The sequence below is a fragment of the Oncorhynchus gorbuscha genome, linkage group LG09 (assembly GCF_021184085.1).
Source record: "Oncorhynchus gorbuscha isolate QuinsamMale2020 ecotype Even-year linkage group LG09, OgorEven_v1.0, whole genome shotgun sequence".
Classification (NCBI taxonomy): Eukaryota; Metazoa; Chordata; class Actinopteri; order Salmoniformes; family Salmonidae; genus Oncorhynchus; species Oncorhynchus gorbuscha.
In genome coordinates, this window is record NC_060181.1 from 70,262,951 (window position 1) to 70,290,183 (window position 27,233).

Here is a 27,233-nt window from a genome sequence, read left to right on the forward strand (position 1 = left end):
TTAGCTCGCCAATGACTTGTAAATAATGATCTTGTTTGAGTTTATTTTCCAGTAATAATGAATGACAACTGTATGCCGATTGACGTAGTGTAACCCAGCCTTTAGTCTTAATCTTTGGTTGTTTAGTACACAACCGTACTTGCTGTTTAGCACATTGCCTCACGTGAATCCTTAAAGAGATGAGTGGGGCTAAGGCTTAAGAAGGTGTGAACGATGCTGAATTGATGTAGACAAAGGCTAGCACTCCAATAGGTATACCAAAACATTCCAGGGCCATTTCCTTAAGTTTCAAAGCAGAATTACTTTCCAATTGTTCTTCAACTGTAGTGTATGATATGCAATTTTCTAGCTGGGAGTCTCTATTTTTATTCAATTTATAAAAACAATTTCAAATTTTGTGCCTGTGCTAACTGTGGACATACCTGTGTGTGCGTGTGCCTGTGCTAACTGTGGACATACCTGTGTGTGCGTGTGCCTGTGCTAACTGTGGACATACCTGTGTGTGCGTGTGCCTGTGCTAACTGTGGACATACCTGTGTGTGCGTGTGCCTGTGCTAACTGTGGACATACCTGTCTGTGCGTGTCTTGTCAAGATTGTGCACATTTTGTTTTTCCCAACACCTTTGCCGCACCCCACCCCTCTCTGTCCCTTTTTCCATGTACCCCAGTTGCCCCTCTCCCCATTCCACAACTTTGTCTGTCCCTCTGCTCTCTGTGCCCTGTCTATAGTGTACACCTTCAGTGTCCCATGCTTCAGTGCCCAGGATCCTGCCAGTCAAGCCAGGCAGGCTAAAGTTCCTCTGTCTGAGCCGGGGCTTTAGAGCCCCCCCTGCCCTCCATCTCCGTGAATCTAATTAGCTGATATGCTAATGGCCCCTCTGCTACCGGTGGTGGCAGGGCTAACTAGCTGGCCCAATAGTCTGTAGTGGTGCAGAGCCGGGATTAACCCCGGTATCTCTTCCCCCCGCTGAGGCCTCGCAGGGTCCCTCCAAATGAAAGCTGTAATTAAGGGGCACGGGTAAATGTAATTACGCCTGATGACTGCTATAGAGCGAGTGTGTGTGTTTGTGTGTCAGACACTGCATGTATCCTTGAGTGTGTGTAGTGTGTGTGACTGTGTGTGTTCATATGGGAACTGTCCTCATGAGGAAAGACATTGTAGCTGCCTCTGCTGCGGTTGGGCAGTGATCAAGATAACACTGTTGTGTGTTGACTGGGAGTTTGCACACATTGTAATATGTTAATGTCTCCATATCATCATGCCAGGCACAACAGCATCATGAGTCGTTAAAATTAAAATTGATGTTGCTATGAATCTAAGAGATTGTGGAGGTGTTCAGAAACGCATGGTTACCTGGCTCGTCGTTAAGCTTTAGGGCGTGTTATTTGCATGAGCAATTAAAGCAACCCTCCATCCCCTTAATGCTTCTTATTTTAGTGGAGGAAGAGTTGTTTGGGATGCATCTATAGCCTTTTCAGTATCTCCCTGTATGCAACTTCTGCTCAGTCCCGTTTTGGAAAAACATAATCCCCCCCTCCAGACTTGTTATGTTTAATTGTGACATTACAGTAAGAATTGGAAGAGAGAGATCGATTAGTGAAGTAAAGAGGAATAAGGCAGATGTGGGATCAAAACCATGCCACTGGGGGCCATATATAGCCTAGTCAGTGGTTAGAAAGCACTATCACTAGACCAGGTCCTGGTACTAAATTAGTTTTTGTGGGAAAAACACTGCTTTTGTACAATATTCATTTCATACACTTGGGACCTGTAGAGTGGAACGCTAGAAACGATGCTCCAGGTTTTAAAAAGTGCCTCCTTGCTCTTATGTGGGAAAACCACTCCTGTCAGTTCTTCTCTTTCAATTGGGACTTTGAAGAGTGGAGAGATATTACACTAAAGCTTGCTTTATTTTAATCTGTGTTGCGTCATTAGCCAACGGCCGTAAGTGTGTTGCGCGCGTTCTACTTTTAGTCATCACATAGTTCTTTAATTTCTCAAATGGTTTCTTCAGATACAGTTGAAGTCGGAAGTTTACATACACAGGTTGGAGTCATTAAAACTGGTTTTTCAACCACTCCATAAATTTCTTGTTAACAAACTATAGTTTTGGCAAGTCGGTTAGGACATCTACTTTGTGCATGACACAAGTCATTTTTACAGCAATTGTTTACAGACAGATTATTTCACTGTATCACAATTCTAGTGGGTCAGAAGTTTACATTCACTAAGTTGGCTGTGCCTTTAAACAGCTTGGAAAATTCCAGAAAATTATGTCATGGCTTTAGAAGCTTCTGATAGACTAATTTACATCATTTGAGTCAATTGGAGGTGTACCTGTGGATGTATTTCAAGGCCTACCTTCAAACTCAGTGCCTCTTTGCTTGACATCATGGGAGAAGAAATCAGCCAAGACCTCTGAAAATAAAATTGTAGACCTCCACAAGTCTTGTTCATCCTTGGGAGCAATTTCCAAATGCCTTAAGGTACCACGTTCATCTGTACAAACAATAGTATGCAAGTATAAACCCCATGGGACCACGCAGCCGTCATACCGCTCAGGAAGGAGACGCGTTCTGTCTCATAGAGATGAACGTACTTTGGTGCGAAAAGTGCAAATCAATTCCAGAACAACAGCAAAGCACATGGGGACAAAGAGCGTACTTTTTGGAGAAATGTCCTCTGGTCTGATAAAACAAAAATAGAACTATTTGGCCATAATGACCATCGTTATGTTTGGAGGAAAAAGGGGGAGGCTTGCAAGCCGAAGAACACCATCCCAACCGTGAAGCACGGGGGTGACAGCATGATGTTGTGGGGGTGCTTTGCATCATGAAGACTGCAAATAATGTGGATATATTGAAGCAACATCTCAAGACATCAGTCAGGAAGTTCAATCTTGGTCGCAAATGGGTCTTCCAAATGGACAATGACCCCAAGCATACTTCCAAAGTTGTGGTAAAATGGCTTATGGACAAAAGTCAAGCTATTGGAGTGGCCATCACAAAGCCCTGACCTCAATCCTATAGAAAATGTGTGGGCAGAACTGAAAAAGCATGTGCGAGCAAGGAGGCATACAAACCTGACTCAGTTACACCAGCTCTGTTAGGAGGAATTGGCCAAAATGCACCCAATTTATTGTGGGAAGCTTGTAAAAGGCTACCTGAAATGTTTGACCCAAGTTAAACAATTTGAAGGCAATGCTACCAAATACGAATTGAGTGAATGTAAACTTCTGACCCACTGGGGATGTGAGGAAAGACATTAAAGCTGTAATAAATAATTCTCTATTATTCTGACATTTCACATTCTTAAAATAAAGTGGTGATCCTAACTGACCTAAGACAGGGATTTTTTACTAGGATTAAAAGTTAGGAATTGTTTGGCTCAGGTGTATGTAAACTTCTAACTTCAACTGTATGTAGGACTTGACCATAGTTACACCTGATCTGTAGAAGTTTGTGGTAGCCAAGGCCGTGGGTTCATTTCACTTCAGGGATCTTATACACAAACAAAACATCTAGGCTTATACCTTCACTGTAATGTAAGTTGCTTTGGATAAAAGCTTTTAGATGAGTTTAAGTACTCTGCACTCCTCTAAGCTACTGCTGTCCCCCTGTCTCTCTCTCCTCTCAAAGGGGTAGAGGTGTGCCTTTAGACAGATGGCTGGATGGCCAAGAGTAACCATGAAGCAGAAGGACCTCAACATAGCTGCATTAACAGACACAGCCTGGTAGGTAACACACACAAATGTGCACATACCCACACCCCTGCAAGCAAGGAACAAAACAAAATGGAGGCAATGAACCTGCTAAATCTAAAACTCTGGAGAGTACCAATTTCCAGCAGAAAACAATTGAGTGGATTGGTGCACTCCGTAGAGGGCCCTTCTGGCATCTGAATACACCGCCACTAAACTGACGAGATGGTAAAAAAGCTGCAGTGATGGCTCTTGGCTTGAAAAGCATTGTCATTACAATGTTGCCCCAATATAGTAGAATTGAATATAATAGAGTAGAATTGAATATTGTAGAATTGAATATAATAGAATTGAATTGAATGTAGTGGAATATAAGTAAAGGATAAATGCTGACATTCTGTACATTAACTTGGATATAATGGACGACGCAGCGGAGTCCTTTTTTCCAAGATGATGATGTACAGAATGTCAGCGTGTATGCCGCTTATACCACAGTTGCCAAATAAAACAAAATGAAAGCACAGATTTACCGCAAGATAGTTTGTTAGCAAACCTGCCAATATGACAACAGAGTTAAAACATATCAGTCGCTGAAAACAGCTGGTCAAACTAAAAACGTGGGAGGATTTGTCAGCTTTAGCAGTGGAGGGGAGCAGAGAAGTTCATGTTCATCACTCACCATGACAGATGTTCCAAGAAAAAATGTTTCCGTTAAAACAAATTAATGATAGCTATGTTTTTTTTTCCCTCGTTGGACCTGCGTTTACAATGTATCCAATTTCAGTTTGTGTGGTTGTTGGTTTAGCTGTAGTACGGTCTGTATGTGTAGGCACATATTGCATCATGCTTGCATCGTGATTGCATGGTTATATCTTTTCCAACTGTCCCGATATCTGGTTTTAATGTCCACTCTAGAATGCCGTTCTAGCCAATCAGAAGTGAGTATGCAACAATTCTGTGGTATAATAGAGTAGAATAGAATGAAAGCTGCCCCATTGTTGTGGTTATGTAAGAATTGAAAGGTTCTGGCTCTGATTTTTGCAGTGATTCAGCGTCATTTAAAATCATTACAGAACAAGAAGAAATTCTCTCTGTTGTCCAGACACTTTGTTCAGACACTAGGCTATTCTTAGTGGGACTGATTTAATCCCGAGGCACTAGAATGGTTCGTATCATTTAGGATCCAGGAAGAAGATACAGATCTCTATTCTCTTTATTCTCCCTCTGTATGCGCAGGGCTTTGATGAATTTGTAAGGGCTTGCCTACCGTAATTTACAAGGGTGATGAAACAAATGAAACCGCCTCACTTCTCCTTGTTAAAAGACTATTTAGTTTAATTTTCCTTAGTCCACAGAAATGCCTTTTTGTTTTACTTAACCCATGTTTTATTTTACTTTTGACGTTATAAAGCCTTTTCTCGTTTCTCCCCCATCTTCCTATTCTGCTCTACTGTATTTGATTCTACTACTCCATTCTATTTGACTGTTCTCTGCTCTTTTTAACTATTTCATTCTATTCTACTATACTCCAGTCACCTCTTCTCTACCCCAGCTACCCCCACTGTTCAATGGATTTTTCTTCTACCTCATGGGCTCCTTCAGGTACATGATCTATGATCCCCAGAGCCCCTACAGGCCCCCCCTGGGTGAAGTTAGGAAAGGTGTGGTCAACTCTGTCTACATGGGTTGTAAATGTATATCGGACTTCCAGCTACTGTCAGTGCCTGAGCCATAGACACACCAGGTAAACACCAAACTGAGAAGAATGTACTGAAATGGGGAGGGACTTAAATGGTCCAATAAGAAATATCAATTTTGCTAACGTTTTTGTTTGACATTTTTAAACTTTTTCTATTCTGTGGCCTAATGAACATTACACTGGACTGGTTCTGTCTGCTTGCAACCTGACATCAGGGTCTATTCAGAATAAACAGACAGTTGTGATTCTATTTCAACTGTAACCTACAAGTAAGGGGATTCACTGACTGGTTGGGAAATCTCTGGTGCCGTCATGCCACCATGCTTGTGGCCTCAAATATAGCCACCCACCACCAAAAGCCATGACTTGTTGTTTGGAAAGTTTTGGTCTGTAGCTCAAACATAAGTTAATTACGCTTTTCTTTGTGTTGATGTTTTTATACCTCCCTGCTCGATGAGGATCAAAGATTATAAACATTTCAGCACTTTTCAGTGTTTTGAATGAAGGAGTAGAAAATCTGTCAATTTTCTTCTCCTGGGGATCTTTTCATAACGTCAGTGCTTTTGAGAAGACTCTTTTCTTTGAATGTATTTTTAGATTGAATTGTGTTTGTGACTGCGTATTCTGCTTTCTATGACTTGCGATTTTCTTTAAAGATAAATAATCAAACTGTCTTTGAAAGCAGACATTTTCAACACTAAAGTCACCTCTTCCCTCTGGACTGGTCAGAATGAATGGTATGCTTCAAAATAAACACCATTGTTGCAGTAACAAAATTACATAGTTGCAAGGGAATGCATTATTTGTCCCGACTGTAATTCATCTTAATTATATATATCCAATACAAACTCTCCTATCCCTGGTAGGAATGGGCTCATTCACATCTAATTGGGAGTGTCAGCCCTTTAAAACTAAGAGGTGGGTGGGTGGGGGATGGGGGGGGGGGAGTGTCTCAAAAAATCGATTCTAAAGCGAGACGAAGAGTAGAGCAGAAAACAGGAGAGCAATTAATCGTCTAGTCACCAAGTTGGCACTTCCTGTGGAAACTGAAAACAAACAAGTTTTATTTTCCTTTTGTCTCTGGCAGCAAGAAGACGAGAGAAAAAAAACACACCAACCAGTGTTACCCACCAGACAGAGCACAGTCAACTGCTTTACACACCTGGGTTTAAATAGTATTTGAAAGCATTTACTTCATCTGTGTTGAATTCTTCATCTGTGTTTGATGGAGCTTGACTGGCATAATGGAAGCAATAAAACAGTGACAAAATGGCAAACCCTGCGTATCTGTCACTCCAGGCAGGCTAAAGCTTTAGATGCAAAAGTTGTTGAAAGATTTCAAATAGTATTTGTACCCAGGTGTGCTGCTGCAGCTTTCTGTCTCTGAGCCCCGAGGTCCTGGGTATGTGCCAAATGGTACCCTATTCTCTATATAGTGCACTACTTTTCACCAGAGCCCATTCACATAGGGATCTGGTCTAAAAGTAGTGGACTATATAGGGAATATGGTGCTATTTGGGACATAGCCATCCTCACTTGGCTATCTCCCAGGATGCCCCTCTCCTTCTCAATAGGATTAGTCAGGGATAGGCCTAATTGCTATTGATTGCTGTGTGTCGCATTAAATTGCTTCCCCCTTCCTGTGCATGCGGGAGGTGGAAGGGGGAAATTAGTGGTGCGGACAGACAGAACCTCAGCTCAGCCTGGTAATGAATAGGAAAGCGACATAAAACCAGAGAGTTTAAGCAGATATAAAGTGTGTATCCAAAATGACAACCCTATTTCCTACATAGTGCACTACTTTTGACTAGAACCCTATTGGCCCTGGTCAAAAGTAGGGGAAAGGGCACTATACTGTTTAGGGAAGAGGATGCCATTTGGGACAAAGCCAGAGGAAAACCCTGACTCACTTCCTTTAGTAAACCTCAGAAATGTGATTTCTCTGAAATTATGTCCTCTATCCATACATCAATAAAATTTACCTACACCAAAACCAGTATCCTCTTTTTCCTGGTTTAGGCTATGAGCCAGGCCCTATCCTCCAAATAGTTATTTTCTGACCTCTGCATGGTTTGTATGACTGGTGTTAGTAGGTTGTGGAGAGCTAGCGAAATAAATCCTGTTCTCTTGCTCCCAAAAACATGGGGATGTGAAAGGGCATGATGCTTCAGTTGTAAGTCATATGAAATATTGTCCATGTCAGAGGTGAAGAATTGGAAGTAAAATGTTAACCCCCCCCACTATGTTTGTCTCAGTTGTGGTGCAGGGAATTACAGACCCTACGTTTCATTCAGAGGTCATATTTTGAACAAGAAGTTACCTTTCCTACAATAAAGTGGCGAAGTATTGCACTTGTTCAGTATCTGCAATCTGTGCACTCTCAACCTGAGCCTGAGTAGGAGTGTGTTTCCGCCTGGGCGATAGAAGTGCGAAGGAAGAATAAAAGAAGGAAAGAAATTGACACACACACCTTTGCTGTATAATAACACTTATTTTTCAGTCTTTAACAAAATAGTTTTTGTCTTCATAAATAATACACATTTTCTTTTCTCCAACTCTGATTTCCAGAACACACATTATACATGTTGAAGGTATTTACAAGTTATTATACACCATGAAGGGCACCAAGGGTTGTTTAATTTCATTTGGAATAAACATCTGGACTGTTTGATTAGATGTACCCACTATGTCTTCTAAACTATGGTGTAGAGGTGTTTGTGTGTCTTGGTACTTCCAAACAAATCCTGTCTTTATTTTATTATTATCATTTCTGGCTCTAATTCAATATAACATTAAATTATAACAGTAGGAGTTAATATTTGTATAATCTTTAGGACTAACCCACAGTGCCCATGTAATAATACAGTTTGATTGTTTAAGTGTTTTTCTCTCCATATTAGATAGTACTCTTGTTGGTTTTCAGGCACACTTTATATAAGAGTTTCTGTTAAAAAAAAGTTTGAAAAAAAGCAATAGAACAATCTTTCATAGCGTCCAGCTACAATAAGTCGGTGTCTCATGAAAAGAGCAATGGTATGGTACACCTTTACAGCATGGTGACAGGCGGTGAATGAGCAGTGTTTGGAGTGGATTGTCAGGCTAGTGAGTGCATGAGCAGTAGGCTAGACTTTCAAGGCCAGACACTCACAAAAGACCAGACTCTTTTATGAACAGAAAATGAACAGGGATATTGACTGCTCCCTCAGACTATCTTTTGATACATTTGTTTAACCATTGCTCAATAAGGCTAATTCTTCACTCCAGCTGGGGTCTCAGAGATGGATTCAAAATCTACTGCACACTTCAGAATGTTTTCCTACCAAACTGGAAGGTCACTGTACAGTTGGACCACTCTGAAAGCTGTTGTAACCCGTTTAAGAAGATGTGTGGTAACTGGTGTTAAAAACAAGTACGAGACTACTGCCTTATTGACCTTCATTCTTGAATGTGTCCTTCTGCATTACTCTAATAAGACATTCCTTCCATCATTGCATAAATGTCCACGAGACAAACAACAATGCCAACGCTAATAGAGAGAAAGTATCATAATGAGTTGTTATCGATGTGAGAGGGGTAATTTCAACATGATCTAAGACCGGAGGGTCTGCTCTGCATGAGCTTGAGGGAGGTACTAAGGGATCACAGGTTAGCTGACCCTACAACCCACACTACTACTAAATCATGAAGCTCTTTACATTGAGAGCAACAATTAAAAGACAAAAGGGCAAAAAAAAAGCGGTGAGAAATTAAAAGATAGCTAGCAGCCTCGTTCTACACAAGATACACAAAATAATAAAGGAGGACGAAACAATCTATATCCGGTCATAAAAATGAATGACCCAGATATCAGGCCTACGATAGACCTAATTAAAAGAGATGACTGATAAAGGTGTCATGGAGTCTCATACAATGTATGGACCTGTAGAGTGATGTGTATTGCTTGTGTAGGTATTCTGGCATGAGAAATGGAGTCTCTCTTCTCATTATGACTGACTCATTCATCACAAGACAAGGTCATGATAAAAATGACTTGAGCAACTCTAACCATAATGATGCAATCTAAATTTAAGTCCCCTTCCCTCATTCGTTCATCTTTTGAATTCCCCATCATTCAATAATAATAAGACTGCAGGCAGCTGAGTAGAACAGAATGTAGTCTACAATACTGTGGCTGCAGTGCAGACAGAGATATGTTTGGGAGGGTCGGCTCGTTAGGTAAGGTATATGTTGTTTGTGTCCTAAATGGGACCCTATTCCCTCTATAGTGCACTACTTTTGACCAGGGCCCAAAGGAAATGGAATGCCATTTGGGATGTAGACTATGTGATATTCTATTCCGACACCTCTAGTCAGGGGTCTCCTGTGTTCATTTCTGTCTCATTACCAGGAGCTGGAAGGCGTTATTAAGTAGTTCATCCATCAAACAGGAGGAATAGCTTCTAAAAGGTTAACAGGAATGGATTCTCACTGAAACACATACAAAAAGTATCAGTGATGAATTGCATGTGCTTAGTGGGAAATTCGCCTTCGAATTAATGACTAGTATTCATCATTTTAAAAAGAAAGAGAGTGTGTGTTGTGCACGCTACACAGGTTGGGTGTGTTGGTTGGAGTGTGATGCTGAAACCAATAGGAATTTATAGGCAAAGCAATGCATTAGCTCAAACAATCTATTGTGTAATCTAAAAACGGTAGGATAGGAGCTTTTTTTTTTTATCTCAGCGAGAGCCTTATTGGCTTCAGTGCTTCTTCTTGGGGTACAATGTATCAACATGTTTTAAGGTGAAAAGGAATTACCAGTACTGTGCAAGCTGGGTGTATGGGCCTCTGGAGGACGAGAGTGTTTGCGTACAAGTATGTGTGTGTATGTGCATATGTGTGAGTGTCTGAGTGCTCCTTTGCTTTGAAGCATCAAGAAGACATATGCAGATTTCCCCTTTGTCTCTCTCAGAGTTGTTGCTGAGTGTGCTTGGTGCTTGGCTTCTGCCTACAGACGAAAGGCGGGCGACGTACTGCTGAGAGCAGAGAGGCCCGGCCTGAATACTCCTTGATTAAGGGAAATTAAAGCAGGCCACTGCTTGGCTCGCTAATTGCTTAGATAACAAGTTCAAGCTGTTCGCTCGGAGGAATATTTTTTGTTGGTTTGGGCCGTCAGGGAAAACAATAAAGGCAATTAAGCCAAGAGGAATGGCCCCGGTAGTGTATTGATGCTGGAGCAGTTTTTACCCCCTCTGTTATGGGTTGCATGGCTTCTAACTAAAGACCTTATTTCAACTCCTGTAGTAAGTAAAGTTGGTTCCCTTTTCTACCTTTTCCAGTGATTTATCACTTACTAATGTATTGGTTGGATAAATTGGATAAAACTGGCCTCCATTCTCCCCATGCAGAGAAGAGCACCTCAAAGACAGGCTCATCAATAATATTCAGTGTTGTAAATACTGTAACTGAGGGGATCTGTTGGTGGTTATGCAGCTTTTGCCAGCCCAGATGACACATCGGGATGCTGACATTGTATGTCATTCATTTCAGTGACCCCATCCCCAAGAGTGAACTTTTGTTATTGACTCAAACAGAGATCATACAAGAAGTGAGAAGGCAAGAGCTGTGAGTGATATCCTTGGGTGACCATTGTAAATCACACTGGAGCGGGATGATGAAGACATCTCACTTATTCGATTTAAACACCAGACCCATTTGTTCTAAAAGCGCCATGAATTGTGTGCTTGTCCGGTCATTGTGTCCTGTTCAACCCTCCTAGATCTCATTTTCAAAACACCTGTAAGTGAGTGAGTGAGAGCTACAACAAGCTTACAGACGTACAGAAAACAACTGAGCATTTTAACAGTGCCAACGGTTAGGAGGAAATTAGTTCATGAAATATATTGTGTTTATAAGCAGCACAAGCAAGAAGTAATTATCAGAAAATATATATAGTCAGACAGTCAAAACAGGGAAAAAACAGTCTCAATAAAAGTTCCTGCTCTCTCCTCTCCTCTGTGTTTAAAGTTGTGGTGGTGTGTAGGTACTGTGTACAAGAGCTTTTCATTTCAGCTAGTTATGCAGTCTCCTAGCCAAAGTTGCCAAGGAATTGGGCTCCTGTCCTGTCCATCATATCATATCAATAACACAAGATGAGGGCATTGTTGGTTTGCCACGGCAGCAGGCAGGAGCGCTCCCTGACCGCACATCACCGACACTGTCCCGGGAGGAGTTTCTATGACAACGTCTGGCCATTGAGGCACTCCCGGCGCAGGCACTGTGCTGGCTTCCACCAGTCCCCATTGTGACAGCGGCAGATGGTGCAGTCGTCCACCTTCACTTCAATACCGGCTGGGATGATCGTCGTTCCGGCAAAGCAATTTGGACCTGCCTCATGGGAGGAAAGGACGAGAGCGAGAAGAGAGGGAGGGAGAGAGATGGAAGAAAGACAAAGAGGGAGGGTAGAGAAAAGGAGAAATGAGTGTGGTGGTGGTTCTCTCGGGGGGGTTCTGTTAGAAGAGGATGGCAGAGTGATGTGGAGAACCCTGCCTGGGGAGTTTTGAAGTCAGAACCGATGCACAGATCCTTTCACGGGCATGCACCGATGGGCTTGTTTTTGCAACACTAAAGCGCTTTTGTTAGCCTGGCTCTCCCTTGACGTAGAACGCGTTGCATCCTAATGCACCGCGAGCAGAGGAGGCTGGCAGATAGGGCAGGCAGCGGCTTGGCAGCACAAACTCAACCCATATACACACACACACACGCACACACACGCACGCACGCACACACACACACACACACACACACACACACACACACACACACACACACACACACACACACACACGCACACGCACACGCACACACACACACACACACACACACACACACACACACACACACACACACACACACACACACACACACACACACACACACACACACACACACACACACACACACACACACACAGAGAAAGCTGCTTTGAGGGGCAGGAGGGAGATTAAACACTCCTCGTCTGCATGGAAAGGCCGCCTCAGCCTCTGTGGAAAGTCCCACTTGAACACAGAGCTACAGTCTGCATTTTATGGCCTCCGCTATCCTTTCTCAAATACAAAGCTAACACAGAGCTATAGTTTGCATGGAAAGACCTCCTCAGTCTTTCTACAAAGTCTTCTTCAAACACAAAGCTCCCCTACATCATATTCTTACTGGTATCTTTTAACTAGAGTTGCAAAAGGAGGGTATATTATTGGAAACTTAAGAAGTTTACCAGTCACCTACCAGAATTTTGGTATCTTTCAAGGATTTTATGCAATCCATCACAAGACATCCAGTGGTGTCACAGGCTTCTGTAATTATCTCTGACCCTCTGTGTGGACTTATCACATGTAAAATCTTTGAAAATTAGGTAAGATGATTACATTTTTTTTATGACACAGCTGTAAAACATGATCCTAAATATAAACCATCAACTTAGTGAATACCATTGGTGTCGGCATGAAATATATATATATTTTTTTACACACTTTTATTTATTTTATTATGTCAAAATATATTTGTTGCCAATGTTTTGGTGTCAAACTGGTGGCAGTTGTGAAGAAAAGTCAATAGTTGGAGGAGTTAACTGAAATAATTAACTAAAAATGCCATTGTTGATTAGATGCTTTTTACTTTAATTAGGCTAGTTTTGTTGAACCATATACTAGAAGCTAATCGACAATATAGACACAGATATAACAACATTCTTAATATCTATGAATACAATTTTATTTTTATAAGTTACCAAATTTACAATAGATTGCCATATAATTTCTGTTAATTACCAAAATTACTGAAGATTCTGGTAACTTACCGTTGAAGTCGGAAGTTTACATACAGTCGAAGTCGGAAGTTCACAGACAATTGAAGTTAAACTCAGTTTTTCACAATTCCTAACATTTAATCCTAGTAAAAATTCCCTGTTTAGGTCAGTTAGGATCACCACTTTATTTTAAGAATGTGAAATGTCAGAATAGTAGTAGAGAGAATGATTTATTTCAGCTTTTATTTCTTCACATTCATCTTCACATTCATCACATTCATCACATTCACATTCCCAGTGGGGCAGAAGTTTACATACACTCAATTAGTATTTGGTAGCATTGCCTTTCAATTGTTTAACTTGGGTCAAACATTTTGGGTAGCCTTCTACAGGCTTCCCACAATCAGTTGGGTGCATTTTGGCCCATTCCTCCTAACAGAGTTGGTGTAACTGAGTCAGGTTTGTAGGCCTCCTTACTCGCACACGTTTTTTCAGTTCTGCCCACAAGTTTTCAGTAGAACTAAGGTCAGTACTTTGTGATGGCCACTCCAATAACTTGACTTTGTTGTCCTTAAGCCATTTTGCCACAACTTTGGAAGTATGTTTGGGGTCATTGTCCATTTGGAAGACCCATTTGTGAACAAGCTTTAACTTCCTGACTGATGTCTTGAGATGTTGCTTCAATTTATCCACATAATTTCCCTACCTCATGATGTAATCTATTTTGTTAAGTGCACCAGTTCCTCCTGCAGCAAAGCACCCCCACAACATGATGCTGCCACCCCCGTGCTTCACGGTTGGGATGGTGTTCTTCAGCTTGCAGCCTCCCCCTTTTACCTCCATCCATAACGATGGTCATTATGGCCAAACAGTTTTATTTTTGTTTCATCAGACCAGAGGACATTTCTCCAAAAAGTACGCTCTTTGTCCCCATGTGCTTTGCTGTTGTTCTGGAATTGATTTGCACTTTTCGCACCAAAGTACGTTCATCTCTATGAGACAGAATGCGTTTCCTATCTGAGCGGTATGACGGCTGCGTGGTCCCATGCAGTTTATTCTTGCGTACTACTGTTTGTACAGATGAACGCGGTATCTTCAGGTGTTTGGAAATTGCTCCCAAGGATGAACAAGACTTGTGGAGGTCTGCAATTTTTTGCCGAGGTCTTGGCTGGTTTCTTTAGATTTTCCTATGATGTCAAGCAAAAAGGCACTGAGTTTGATGGTAGGCCTTGAAATACATGTCAATTAGCCTATCAGAAGCTTTTAAAGCCATGACATAATTTTCTGGAATTTTCCAAGCTGTTTAAAGGCACAGTCAATTTAGTGTATGTAAACTTCTGACCCACTGGAATTGTGATACAGTGAATTATAAGTGAAATAATCTGTCTGTAAACAATTGTTGGAAAAAGGTATTGTGTCATGCAGTAGATGTCCTAACCGACTTGCCAAAACTATAGTTTGTTAACAAGACATTTTTGGAATGGTTGAAAAACTAGTTGTAATGACTCCAACCTCCAAGTATGTAAACTTCCGACTTCAACTGTTGGTAATTACCAGAAGCTTTGCAATCCTACTTGTGACAGACTTGACAATTCATGTTTTTCAGTGCGCACATGAGATTTGGTTCTGGGTGCTGAGATTAGGAAAGCCTTGCAGTCTCTCTAGAAAGTCTTCCTGGAACAGAACTTCCCAGCACACCATAGCCTACCATACACCACACCAACATCTTATTACACCAGCAAATAATTCTGATGAATGATTAAGGAGGAATCTGTTTTTTCTTGAGATTACATTCGTTTTGCGGTTCCCTTTTTCTTCAGATAAGATTTGTGTTCCTTTTATCCCAATATTTATTTAATATCTATGGAAAAGCTAATTATCTCCAGATTGTGTTTTTGATAATCAGATGGCTTGTGAATGACTTACCCTGCTGCCTTCTATGGGTGCGTTCCAATAAGATCTCCTTTCTTCTGAAGTGTGCACTCATTCACGACTTTCCAAAAATCTATAGGCATTGGATGGGTGGAGGCATGAGTTAGTGGGAGTTTCCACCATATTTCGAATACAAGTAATTTCCCTTCAAATCAGTGCAGGGAAGTGAACAAGTGCACACTTTGGGCGGAAGGAGAACACGTGCACACTTTGGGAGCATGGAGATATATAAACCGGGACGTAGCGGAGGATTCATAGTTTTCCACTCCTTTTGCAATCTCATAAATAGCTATTCTACACAACAACCACAGTGATAGATTTTAGTATTCAGGTTTTGTGCTCACAATCTTCAGGAAACAGCACCTTTTTATTATCCTGCTACAGGAGAGCATGCAGGTGGTGGCAGGAATTTTCTGTCTCCCGTTTTAATCATTGAAACGAAGCAATCAGTGGCTCAATTGGTGTGACGGTGACTTTGGAGCCACTCTTTTAAACAGTCCAACAGAGATCTATAAAACCTTCTAGATTCTCTGAAGGGCGGGCCTTTCAGTCTAAACCTATTCCGAGGATTGTTTCTAGCAGCAGAACACTTCCACCTACTCTCAGGGAAATGGCTTTACTGATTGATTTGTGTGACCAGCAAGTTCACAATGACATTGTCTTTGTCCAAAACGATCAGGTCAAAAGTAGTACACTATTTAAGGAATGGGTCCCGTTTCAAATGCACGCTTAACTGTCTGTTCAAACCACATAGGATAATATTAGGAGTGATCATATGTAAAAACAATAATAATAGACTTCTACACATTATAATAGGATAAAGGGCCCCACATGAGGGACATGAACCAGCAGAATTATAAATATGCAATGACAAAACTTCAGTGTTTCTCGAAGGTCTAATATTTATTGCATTCAATTATCTTGTCTCTAGGCCTGGGTTGAGCTCAATTCGAAGGCAGTCAATTTGATAATCGAAAAAAATGACATTTATTTTCAATGACTTCAATAAACTGAAAAGTAATTTTTAAAAGTTTTGTGACTACTGTATCTGCTGGACTAAACAAACCTAATGGCATGATCCAATATATAACACACCAAATACCCTCTAGTCTACTACCTGCTTCCAACACCTTACCCACTCACCCTCATCTATGTACAGAACGAGTCTCCTCTCCTGAAATGATGTCTGCATAAAAACATTACGCACATTACAACAATTCAACAATCATATTCTACCACCACCTGCTTCCAACTCCTTACCCACCTCACCCTCATCTATGCCCAGGAACACTCTCTTGGTCTACTCAGACATGATAAAAGCCCATCGATTTACCTGTACCTCAATGGACACATCATGAGTGAACTATTGCCAAGCCCTAACTCCCATTGATCCACCATCCACCCTTAGTATAGCTGGCATGGTTTACAGACAAACAGGGCAGAGGTTGATGAGAGAAGTGAGCATCTTGCAGCCCTGCCAAGTGTGGTTGTTTACGACTGGAGAGTCACAGCAGGAGGAAGGCACAAGATACTTCCCAAATGACACCCTATTCCCTTTATAGTGCACTACTTTTGACCAGAGCCCTGTTCAGAAGTGGTGCACTATAAAGAGAATATGGTGGCATTTGGGACATATCCACAAGCAAGGACACAGTCTCCACTGCCTATCACTGCAGAGGATTGACAAGACAAGGCTCTGGGACTTTGGGACGTTGCTCCATTCAAAGCCAATGCTTGTCTGTCAGGGATGTCAACAGGAATGCATGTTACCTGTCCACAGCTGTCTCTGTGTGTTTTCACATGACTGTCCACCTGGAAGTTACAGTGACAGACTGTTCAGATGAACAGTAAAAGACAAAAGCTTATAAAGACGAGCTCATTTCCATGTGTATTTCCCCTGTAAAAGTGAAAAACAACTTTATGTAGGCTACATTTACATTATTCTGCATGTAAATTCATATTCTATCCCTGTACGATATAGCTAGGTTGTTCAAAGCAAAACCTAACAGACAGTTGCATAATGCTGAGGGTTTCCTCAGCTCCTCAGTTGCCTAAGAGGAAACCTTGAAGAAAGCCTGATGAAGCCCTCTACATGTTAGGGTACTTTAGTCAACATGTGTCTGCTGATGCATGGAACAGTTCATTCTCCATGGTTACTTCTGCATCCCAAACAGCACGCTACCCTCTATATAGTGCACTACTTTGTGTCAGGTGCAGTCCTCTGAGGGTAAGGTGACCAGATTTTGGATTTTTTTTGGGGGGGGGACGGTAGCAGCGCGATAAAAACAATGGCATGGAACTACGTTTAAGAATACATTTTCTCCATAGTCATTTCAATGAATTGTATTAATTATAACACAGAAATGGATTACCCCTCCACAATTTTCTTAATCTAGTCATTTTTTATTCACACAAATTCTGTTTATCCTATGTTGTTGGATTCACTCTCTGGCCATAGGCATGGTTGTTCATGCGGTAGTTATAATGTATCACTTGGTTAAAACGATCATTAACAGTTTCAGCAAATGTGATTGTATACAGCGTTTGATTATTGAAATATCAGTGACAATTTAACATCAGAGTTGCTTTTTACTTTCTGAGGGCTAATCGGGAACATTTTCGGGGACAGATCTAGCCAGGTACAAGCCACTAAAATAGGGTACTGCCCCTGGAAATCAGGGACGCCTGGTCGCCATATCTAAGGGGTCATATGGAAATGTTTTGTTTGGTTTTCCAGACTTTATCATAGCTCTGTGAGCATGCAACACAGACGGATCAGAAAGTGTGTGTGCGTGTGGTCACGTCCGCATGGACTTCAGAGACTTGTGTATCCTAACTGTAAGTTGCTCTGGATAAGGACGTGTGCTAAACGGCTAAAATGTTAAGGTAAATATAGGAAATAGGGTGCCATTTGATATGCATACGATCTATCCAATCTGAGGGAGGCTTTGTAGTCTTGAAGCGAGCCATCATCTCAAGAGCAGGCGAAGTGAGAAGGCATGTCTCTCTGCCTCCTGCAAGCTCCTACAGACATCCAACTGGAATAGGCTACAAGAATGGATCTGTCCTCTATCCTCCCACAGTACACCAGGAATGAGCATTACACGAAACACACACACACACACACACACACACACACACACACACACACACACACACACACACACACACACACACACACACACACACACACACACACACACACACACACACACACACACACACACACACACACACACACACACACACACACACACACACACACACACACACACACACACACACACACACACACACACACACACACACACACACACTCCAGGCTGAAGAGAATAATCTTGCCCGAGCTGGCAGTGGTTTCTTAGGGGGCTGGAGATGGCAGGCTCGCTTAAATGCCACCGCCACAAGGGCGTCACCGTATCCTGTCTGTGTGGATTAGTGCTTCCTCCAGCTGCAGGCCCAGTGTGTGTGTGTAGCGCGCACGCTTGTGGGTGTGTGTGTGTGTACAGGCATCTTCTTTGTACACCTTCGTTACCCTCTGTCAGAGAGCTTAGCCTATATAGGTCAAACTACACGACAAAGGAAAATACGCAGTCATTTTAAGATAGATAATATATTGATTTCCTCTGAAGTCTAAATTGGGAAATGTATTTATTCATCTATCTATATATTCTTCAATGAGCAATATCCTGAGTGGATACTCTAATGTGGATTTCCTTGATCAACCATCAGTTCAGTCCCTCGATTGGCTTTTCCTTTGATAGAGTTAGCCTATACTAGGGCAAAATTATCATCATGAATTCTGACCAGCAAGACTATATCCTCATAGTGGGTATTTGGCTCAGGTAACAAAATATACATAATCAGATGATAATTAAATCATTATGCCATTCCAGCATATAACGTTCATGATCCTTGATTGTCCCAGTTGTCTATTGATCAATCCAGCCCCTGAGGCTAATGAAACCAAATGAACCACAACCAGACCAGACCAGCCAGCTACTCTCTCTCTCTCTCTCTCTCTCTCTCTCTCTCTCTCTCTCTCCCTCTCTCTCTCTCCCTCTCTCAATCTCTTGGATTGGGCTGGCTCAGCCATATCTCCTGCCCTGACTCTTATAACTAGCCAATGAGCCATCGGAATTCTATAATTATAATTTGGGGATTGGTTGCGACTGACAAGGGCATCAGGGCAACATGGAGATAAAGGGCCCTCCAGGGGCCCATTATGAGCAACACACACACACACACACACACACACACACACACACACACACACACACACACACACACACACACACACACACACACGCACACACACACGCACACGCACACGCACACGCACACGCACACGCACACACACACACACACACACACACACACACACACACACACACACACACACACACACACACACACACACACACACACACACACACACACACACACACACACACACACACACACACACACACACACACACACACACACACACACACACACACACACACACACAGTTATGCTCTCTCTGGATGCCCCGTAATCAATGGGCCAATCTGAGCCTGTGTTTTTTCTGCTTAGTGTGTCGTATTTAATTAAAGCAGTTAGTATTGTCCTCATTAGCAGTCAGGCAGCCCCCCAAGGTAACGATTTATATAAAACATAAAACACTGAAAGAGACTGAAGACTGATCATCAAAAGACAAACATAGAGAAATAGATCATCTTTTCATTGGTTTCGATGTCATAAAAGTGTAATAATTTTGTATTGTGTGTGTGTGTGTGTGTGTGTGTGTGTGTGTGTGTGTGTGTGTGTGTGTGTGTGTGTGTGTGTGTGTGTGTGTGTGTGTGTGTGTGTGTGTGTGTGTGTGTGTGTGTGTGTGTGTGCGTGCGTGCATGTGTGTGTGTGTATATGGGTTGAGTTTGAAACAGTTACAGGTTTCACGTTTATTTGCGTAATGAATGTGTAATGAATACAATGGAAATGTTACTCTCACAAAAAAAACTATAAGATCAGCAAGAAATATACAGATACACTAGCCTCGTTCATCATTCTGTTTTGTGAAACAATGGTGAGCACAGCGTCAGTCTGGTTTACCAGGCTACATATACACAACAATCAGCAATGCAATCGTAAGTACAGAAAGTTTGTGAGTGAAACCAGTGTGTGTTTGTGTGTGCGTGTGCGTGTGCGTGTGCGTGTGCGTGTGCGTGTGCGTGTGCGTGTGCGTGTGCGAAAGACACAACTGGAAGAGCCCTTACCGTTTTTACAGATGGGACAGCACTGTTCTGGCTCGTAGACTGGGTTGACACACTCTGGGACGGCACAGTCAGAGACCACACAGTGCACCTCGTTATTTGGTTCACAGCGACACCACTCACAAGGCGAAGGCTGGAGGGAGAGAGGGGGAAGGAGAAAATGGAGCGAAAAGAGAAAAATATATATTTGAATTGCATTTGAAAACCAATCATCTTACCATTGTAACAACGTGTTGGCAAGATTACTATTAATATCAAGTTGGTTTCCCTGACAATAAAAAGCCTTGAAAAGATACAAGATTTATTCGACTGAACATTAAACAAGTCAACCCAGGGGACACAGTGAGATAGATGTCTGTAAGGTTACTCATTAAAACTCATTTGTAAACCCATTTGAACTCCTCTTGAAAAATATTATATGACCAATCACCGTGCCTAAGCCACAATGCTTTGTCTAGTCAACCTTAGGGGGCATTCTAAAAACAGATATTGTATTGGAACATATCAAGCAAGCTACATCAACCGTATCTACGTTGGACTAAGAGAAAACTTAGCCCACATGAAACAGAATGAACTCCAACAGTTGTCTACATAAGCTGAAAATAGTTAGTTTACCCACTGACCACATTTCAATCATAGTTTGTGCTACAGGCCATTTGTTGTGTAGAATGTATGCTGTAATGTTGTAAGGTACAGTGAAAGCAATTCACTGGCTCTAGAGAATGACAAAACTATCTTTAATTTGCACATTCACCCACACCAAATGGTTTCCTTTTAGCAATATTTAAAGTCTCTGCGGCCCCAATGGCCTTTTCTCTGGCCCAACGCCCAAAGTGTGCCAATTAAACACACTTCCATATGTATGAGTCAACATCTCTCTGCCTGCATCTCAAATGGCTCCCTATTCCCTATATAGTGTACTACATTTGACCAGATGTCTATGGGCCCCGATCAAAAGTGGTGCACTATAAAGGGAGTAGGGAGCCATTTGAGATGCAGACAGAGAGATGTGCCTGGCTGGCTGGCTGGCTGGTGCATGTGTGAGTCAGGGTCAATAGGGTAGAGTGATGAGAGAGAGGCGAGCCCTGAGCCCTCTCAGTAGCCAGGGTGTTTAAACTTTGTACATAGTGTAATTGCCAAACTGAGACTGTTCCACACACTAATGATCCCCTGTCTATTCCTTCAAATTGAATTAATAACACTGTTTGGCCTCAGAGCCAAGGGCTTGTGAACTTATCCATGGACATGCTCCCTAATTGTGCTGAGCTCAATGTTAAACAAGAACAAACAAACAAGTTTGTGTCTGGGGGTGAAATGGCAGTCTCTAATTGTCAACTGAAACTGAATGACTTTTACTGAGAAAAACCTCACTGTTTGTAAAACCATACTATATCCATGCAATTACCACTTTATCCTGCGCTGTAGTGTAAAGTGCTAACCATATTCCTATTGAACCAAATCTTTGGTGAGATTAAATATTGGTTTTGAGTGTGCTGGCCTATTGCTTCACCTGACAGGCAAACCCGTTTACTTTAATACAAATCAAAGACACAATTCATAAAGAATCTGTTCAAAGTTGAACAAACAACTAGAATAACAGTAGCATCCCTGGGATTGAACTGACTACTTTATTGACTGGGTGCAATCTTTATCCGCAGACCAGTCTGATTGCAACATTTCCAACACATGAGAGACTTTTAAAGGGCTATGAAATTGTTATACAACTGTAGCATTGAAATGATGATCTTACAGAACCTTTGGAGGACGTGAGCTGTCAGACAACTCAAGCATCCTCTGCTTGTAACTAGTAAAACGTCATTTCTGTCACGAATATTACCGAAGGTGACTCCCCTTCTTGTTCGGGTGGCGCTCGGCGGTCGTCGTCGCCGGTCTACTAGCTATCGCCGATCCGTTGTTCTGTGTTCGTTTAGTTTTGTCTATTGGTAGCACCTGTTTCTAGTTTGGTTGTTAGGATAGGGTATATATAGTCTGTTTAGCCCGCTTCTGTTTCGTGCGGGCTTGTTCATCTGTTTTGTTGGTTGAGTGTATTTTGTTGTATTTTTGGGTTACACGCTGTCCGGTTATATTTCTGTTCATTTGTGTTTTCACTTTGTACATGTTGTGTTTCGGGACATTAAAGCGTGTTGTTTTTCCCACATCTTTGCTCTCTGCGCCTGACTCCACACCTCTTCACTCATAATTGTGACAATTTCATGATACAGACTTTAATGAAACCTGCCATATTCACAGGTTTGTCCAATTTTCAGACACTACCAGCCTCTTCAACCTGTGATACCTATGATTGACATTTGAATAATAAACATTTTCACGCAATTGATTTTTTTCACATACTTTGTCCATTTGAAAAATACTGTGAAAACATGTCTCTCAGCACTAGACGCACAGTAAAATGCCTTAAGTGTTCTGTATGTAAATGTATGGATTTATATAGCTGACTGTCCTTTGGGTGAATTTGCTTGATCTGGTGCCACATTTATGGGGGAGGCTATGAATCCGAAACATGCAAAAGGTTAAAACACCGACAACAAGCCTTCACTGAACTCTATTTAGCATCATATACTCAACATGTAAACATCATCTTTATGGCACAGATAGAAGATGGGAAATTGCACCACTACTCCTGGAGGGACACATTAGATATGGATGGTTGAATTCAACTGTATCTATTATTTATTTTATTTTTCTAAATTGTGTTTCTTCCCCACTGTATTTGTTCATGTGCTGTCAGGGCGTCTCTTACGAAGACTGTAAGATTCATTTATTCAACGGAATCAACCAGAACAATTTCATATTTATCTATAATCATGACAAGACAAAACACAATAATACATACAATTTGTTGACTGGTTGCATTGTCATACATTAGATACATCTGAAATGACAGTATATTTAGCCTTAACGGGAATGACCGTTTCCGTACTTATTTTATCTCAATAATACATTGCAGGCAAGTGCACACGTCCATCAATTAATTTACTGTAACAGGGATAGAGTGCTTTCAATGAAACCCTGTGTGAGATTTATTGTACTGTGAAGTGAATTCATGCCCTGGTCTGTAAGTACTACAGTAACTCACAAAATAAAGTAGAACACCAAGACTATATTTAGCCGTGCCGAGGGGTGTGTTAGTATGTTTCTGAATCAAACTATATGGTGATTTGTGAGCCAATCCACATTCATATTAAAGTGAGCTGACCATCAACACAGCAATCAAGACCGTAGTAGTTGAACCCTGAGACTGTTGGGAGGAGGGAAATGAGGAAGACACAGACAAACACCCTGGGGCGTAGATAAGGATGCAGTTTGGGGTGAGGGAGAGGGATGGGGAAAGTCATGCAGTTGCAGGGTGCTGGCAAAAGTGATGAGGGCTATGGAAAGCAAAAATACATGCTAGTGACGCCCACGTCAAAACATCTTATCTTAGCAGGGTGATGGAGACCAGAAAGGTGGATTGGAGATGCGATTGGAGATGGGAGATGAAGGGATGAGAGGTTGAGATGGGAGATGAGGGGATGAGAGAGGAGTGATGGAGTGGAGATGGGAAATTAAGGGAGGAGAGAGGAGAGGTGGAGATGGGAGATGAAGGGAGGAAAGAGGAGAGGTGGAGTGGAGATGGGAGATGAAGGGAGGAGAGAGGAGAGGTGGAGTGGAGATGGGAGATGAAGGGAGGAGAGAGGAGAGGTGGAGATGGGAGATGAAGGGAGGAGAGAGGAGAGGTGGAGTGGAGATGGGAGATGAAGGGAGGAGAGAGGAGAGGTGGAGTGGAGATGAGAGATGAAGGGAGGAGAGAGGAGAGGTGGAGTGGAGATGGGAGATGGGAAAGGAAGGGAGGAGAGAGGTGGAGATGGGAGATGACGGGATGAGAGAGGAGAGGTGTAGTGGAGATTGGAGATGAAGGGATGAGAGAGGAGAGGTGGAGTAGAGATGGGAGATGAGGAGAGAGGAGAGGTGGAGTGAAGATGGGAGATGAAGGGATGAGTGAGGAGAGGTGTAGTGGAGATGGGAGATGAAGGGATGAGAGAGGAGAGGTTGAGATGGGAGATGAAGGGATGAGAGAGGAGAGGTGGAGTGGAGTGGAGATGGGAGATGAGGAGAACGGAGAGGTGGAGTGGAGATGGGAGATGAAGAGAGGAGTGAGGTGGAGATGGGAGATGACAGGATGAGAGAGGAGAGGTGGAGATGGGAGATGAAGAGATGAAAGAGGAGAGGTGGAGTGGAGATGGGAGATGAAGGGATGAGTGAGGAGAGGTGTAGTGGAGATGGGAGATGAAGGGATGAGAGGAGAGATGGAGATGGGGGATGAAGGGATGAGAGAGGAAAGGTGGAGTGGAGATGGGAGATGAGGAGTAGGTGGAGGTGGGAGATGAAGGGATGAGAGAGGAGAGGTGGAGTATAGATGGGAGATGAGGAGAGGTGGAGGTGGGAGATGAAGGGATGAGAGAGGAGAGGTGGAGTATAGATGGGAGATGAGGTTGTGGAGATGGGAGATGAAGGGAGGAGAGAGGAGAGGTGGAGATGGGAGATGAAGGGATGAGAAAGGAGAGGTGGAGTGGAGATGGGAGATGAAGGGATGAGAGAGGAGAGATGGAGATGGGAGATGAAGGGATGAGAGAGGAGAGGTGGAGTGGAGATGGGAGATGAGGAGAGGTAGAGGTGGGAGATGAAGGGATGAGAGAGGAGAGGTGGAGATGGGAGATGAAGGGATGAGAGAGGAGAGGTGGAGATGGGAGATGAAGGGATGAGAGAAGAGAGGTGGAGATGGGAGATGAAGGGATGAGAGTGGAGAGGTGGAGTGGAGATGGGATAAGAGAGGAGAAATGGTGGAGATGAAGGCATGAGAGAGGTGGAGTGGAGATGGAAGATGAAGGGATGAGAGATGGAGTGGAGATTAAGGGATGAGAGAGGAGAGGTGTAGTGGAGGTGGGAGATGGGAGATGAAGGAATGAAGGGATGAGAGAGGAGAAGTGGAGATGGCAGATGAAGAGATGAGAGAGAAGAGGTGGAGTGGAGTGGGGGATGAAGGGATGAGAGAGGAGAGGTACACCACCCTACCTGATTGGCTCAAACACATTAAGAAATAAAGAAATTCCACAAATGTATTCCAGGTGACTACCTCACAAAGCTGGTTGAGAGAATGTCAAGAGTGTGCAAAGCTGTCATCAAGGCTAAGGGTGGCTACTTTGAAGAATCTCAAATATAAAATATATTTGGATTTGTTTAACACTTGTCTGGTTACCACATGATCCCATATGTGTTATTTCATAGTTTTGATGTCTTCACTATTATTCTACAATGTAGAAATAGTAAAAAATAACGAAAAACCCTGGAATGAGTAGGAGTGTCAAACTTTTGACTGGTACTGTAGGTCCTGGATGGCAGGAAGCTTGGCCCTAGTGAATTACTGGGCTGTACGCACTAACCTCTGCAGCGCCTTACGGTCAGATGCCCAGCAGTCGCCATACCAGGCAGTGATGCAACCGGTCATGATGCTCTCAATGGTGCAGCTGTAGACCTTTTTGAGGATCTGAGGACCCATGCCAAATCCTTTCATTCTCCTGAGGGGGATACGTTGTTGTCATTCCCTCTTCACGACTGCCTTGGTGTGTTTGGACCATGATAGTTTGTAGGTGATGTGGACACCAAGGAACTTGAAACTATCGACCCGCTCCACTACAGCCCCATCGATGTGAATGGGGGTGTGTTCGGCCCCCCTTCTTCTGTAGTTCACGATCATCTCCTTTGTCTTGCTCACGTTGAGGGAGATGTTGTTGTCCTGGCACCACACTGCCAGGTCTCTGGCCTCCTCCCTATAGGCTGTCTCATCGTTGCCGGTGATCAGGCCTACCACTGTTGTGTCGTCAGAAAATGTAATGATGGTGTTGGAATCATGCTGGGCCACCTTAGTCAATAACTAATTTTAAAGTTAGTTATGAAAGGAAGTTGCTTAAACTTGTTCAAAGCTCCAGTTCTCTTTGGCCTACGTTTGTGTCTCGTTTGTGGCTTCATCAGCATTTCAAATTAAAACAATGTTTTTTTTCCTCAGGCAAATTGGAAAGGAAAATCTATTTGAGCAACTCCTTTTAGATGCGTTTTAAAACAAGTTTCCTCTCATAGGTGTCAGTGCTGAACAGCAGAGTTGCTAATTACTGTAGGATGTACACTGTGTGGGCGATGGAGGGGGTTTGTGTGTGTGTGTGCGCCTGCACGCACGTGTGTGGGTGGATGTTCTTTCCCCTATTCTATCTTTTTTTTATGTGCAAAGGGTGATATATTAGTTCAGTACTTTGTAAAACAAGCAATTTTCAGATGCTGATGTATGGTCATATTTTAGACTGTGTCTAATCTGTCTCTCTTGGGTTCCCATGTCAGTATACTGTCTCTAATCTGTCTCATTTGGGTTCCCATGTCAGTAGACTGTCTCTAATCTGTCTCATTTGGGTTCCCATGTCAGTATACTGTCTCTAATCTGTCTCATTTGGGTTCCCATGTCAGTAGACTGTCTCTAATCTGTCTCATTTGGGTTCCCATGTCAGTAGACTGTCTCTAATCTGTCTCATTTGGGTTCCCATGTCAGTAGACTGTCTCTAAGATATCTCTCTTGGGTTCCCATATCAGGAGACTGTGTCTAATCCTTCTTTCTTGGGTTCTCATATTTTAGATTTAGTCTAATCTGTGTCTCTTGGGTTCTCATGCCATTACACATTGTCTAATCTGTCTCTCTTGGGTTCCCATGTCAGTAGACTGTCTCTAATCTGTCTTGTTTTGGTTCTCATGTCAGTAGACTGTCTAAAATCTGTCTCCTTTTGGTTCTCACGTCAGTAGACTGTCTCTAATCTGTCTCG

The 27,233-nt window shown here is 42.5% G+C and overlaps 1 protein-coding gene across 2 annotated transcripts in view; it reads right to left on the bottom strand.

The window, feature by feature from the left end:
* Positions 1-7,871: 7,871 nt before the first annotated feature.
* The window catches only part of vwc2l (von Willebrand factor C domain containing 2 like), a 28,027-nt gene continuing 8,665 nt past the window's right edge, over positions 7,872-27,233 (bottom strand). For both annotated transcript variants that reach the window (XM_046361091.1, XM_046361090.1), the window contains 2 exons: positions 20,374-20,503; positions 7,872-11,766 (listed from right to left, as the gene is read on the bottom strand). In XM_046361091.1, coding sequence (XP_046217047.1) covers positions 11,615-11,766; positions 20,374-20,503 — 282 coding nt within the window. In that variant the 3' untranslated portion in view covers positions 7,872-11,614. The remainder of the gene's footprint in view (positions 11,767-20,373; positions 20,504-27,233) is intronic.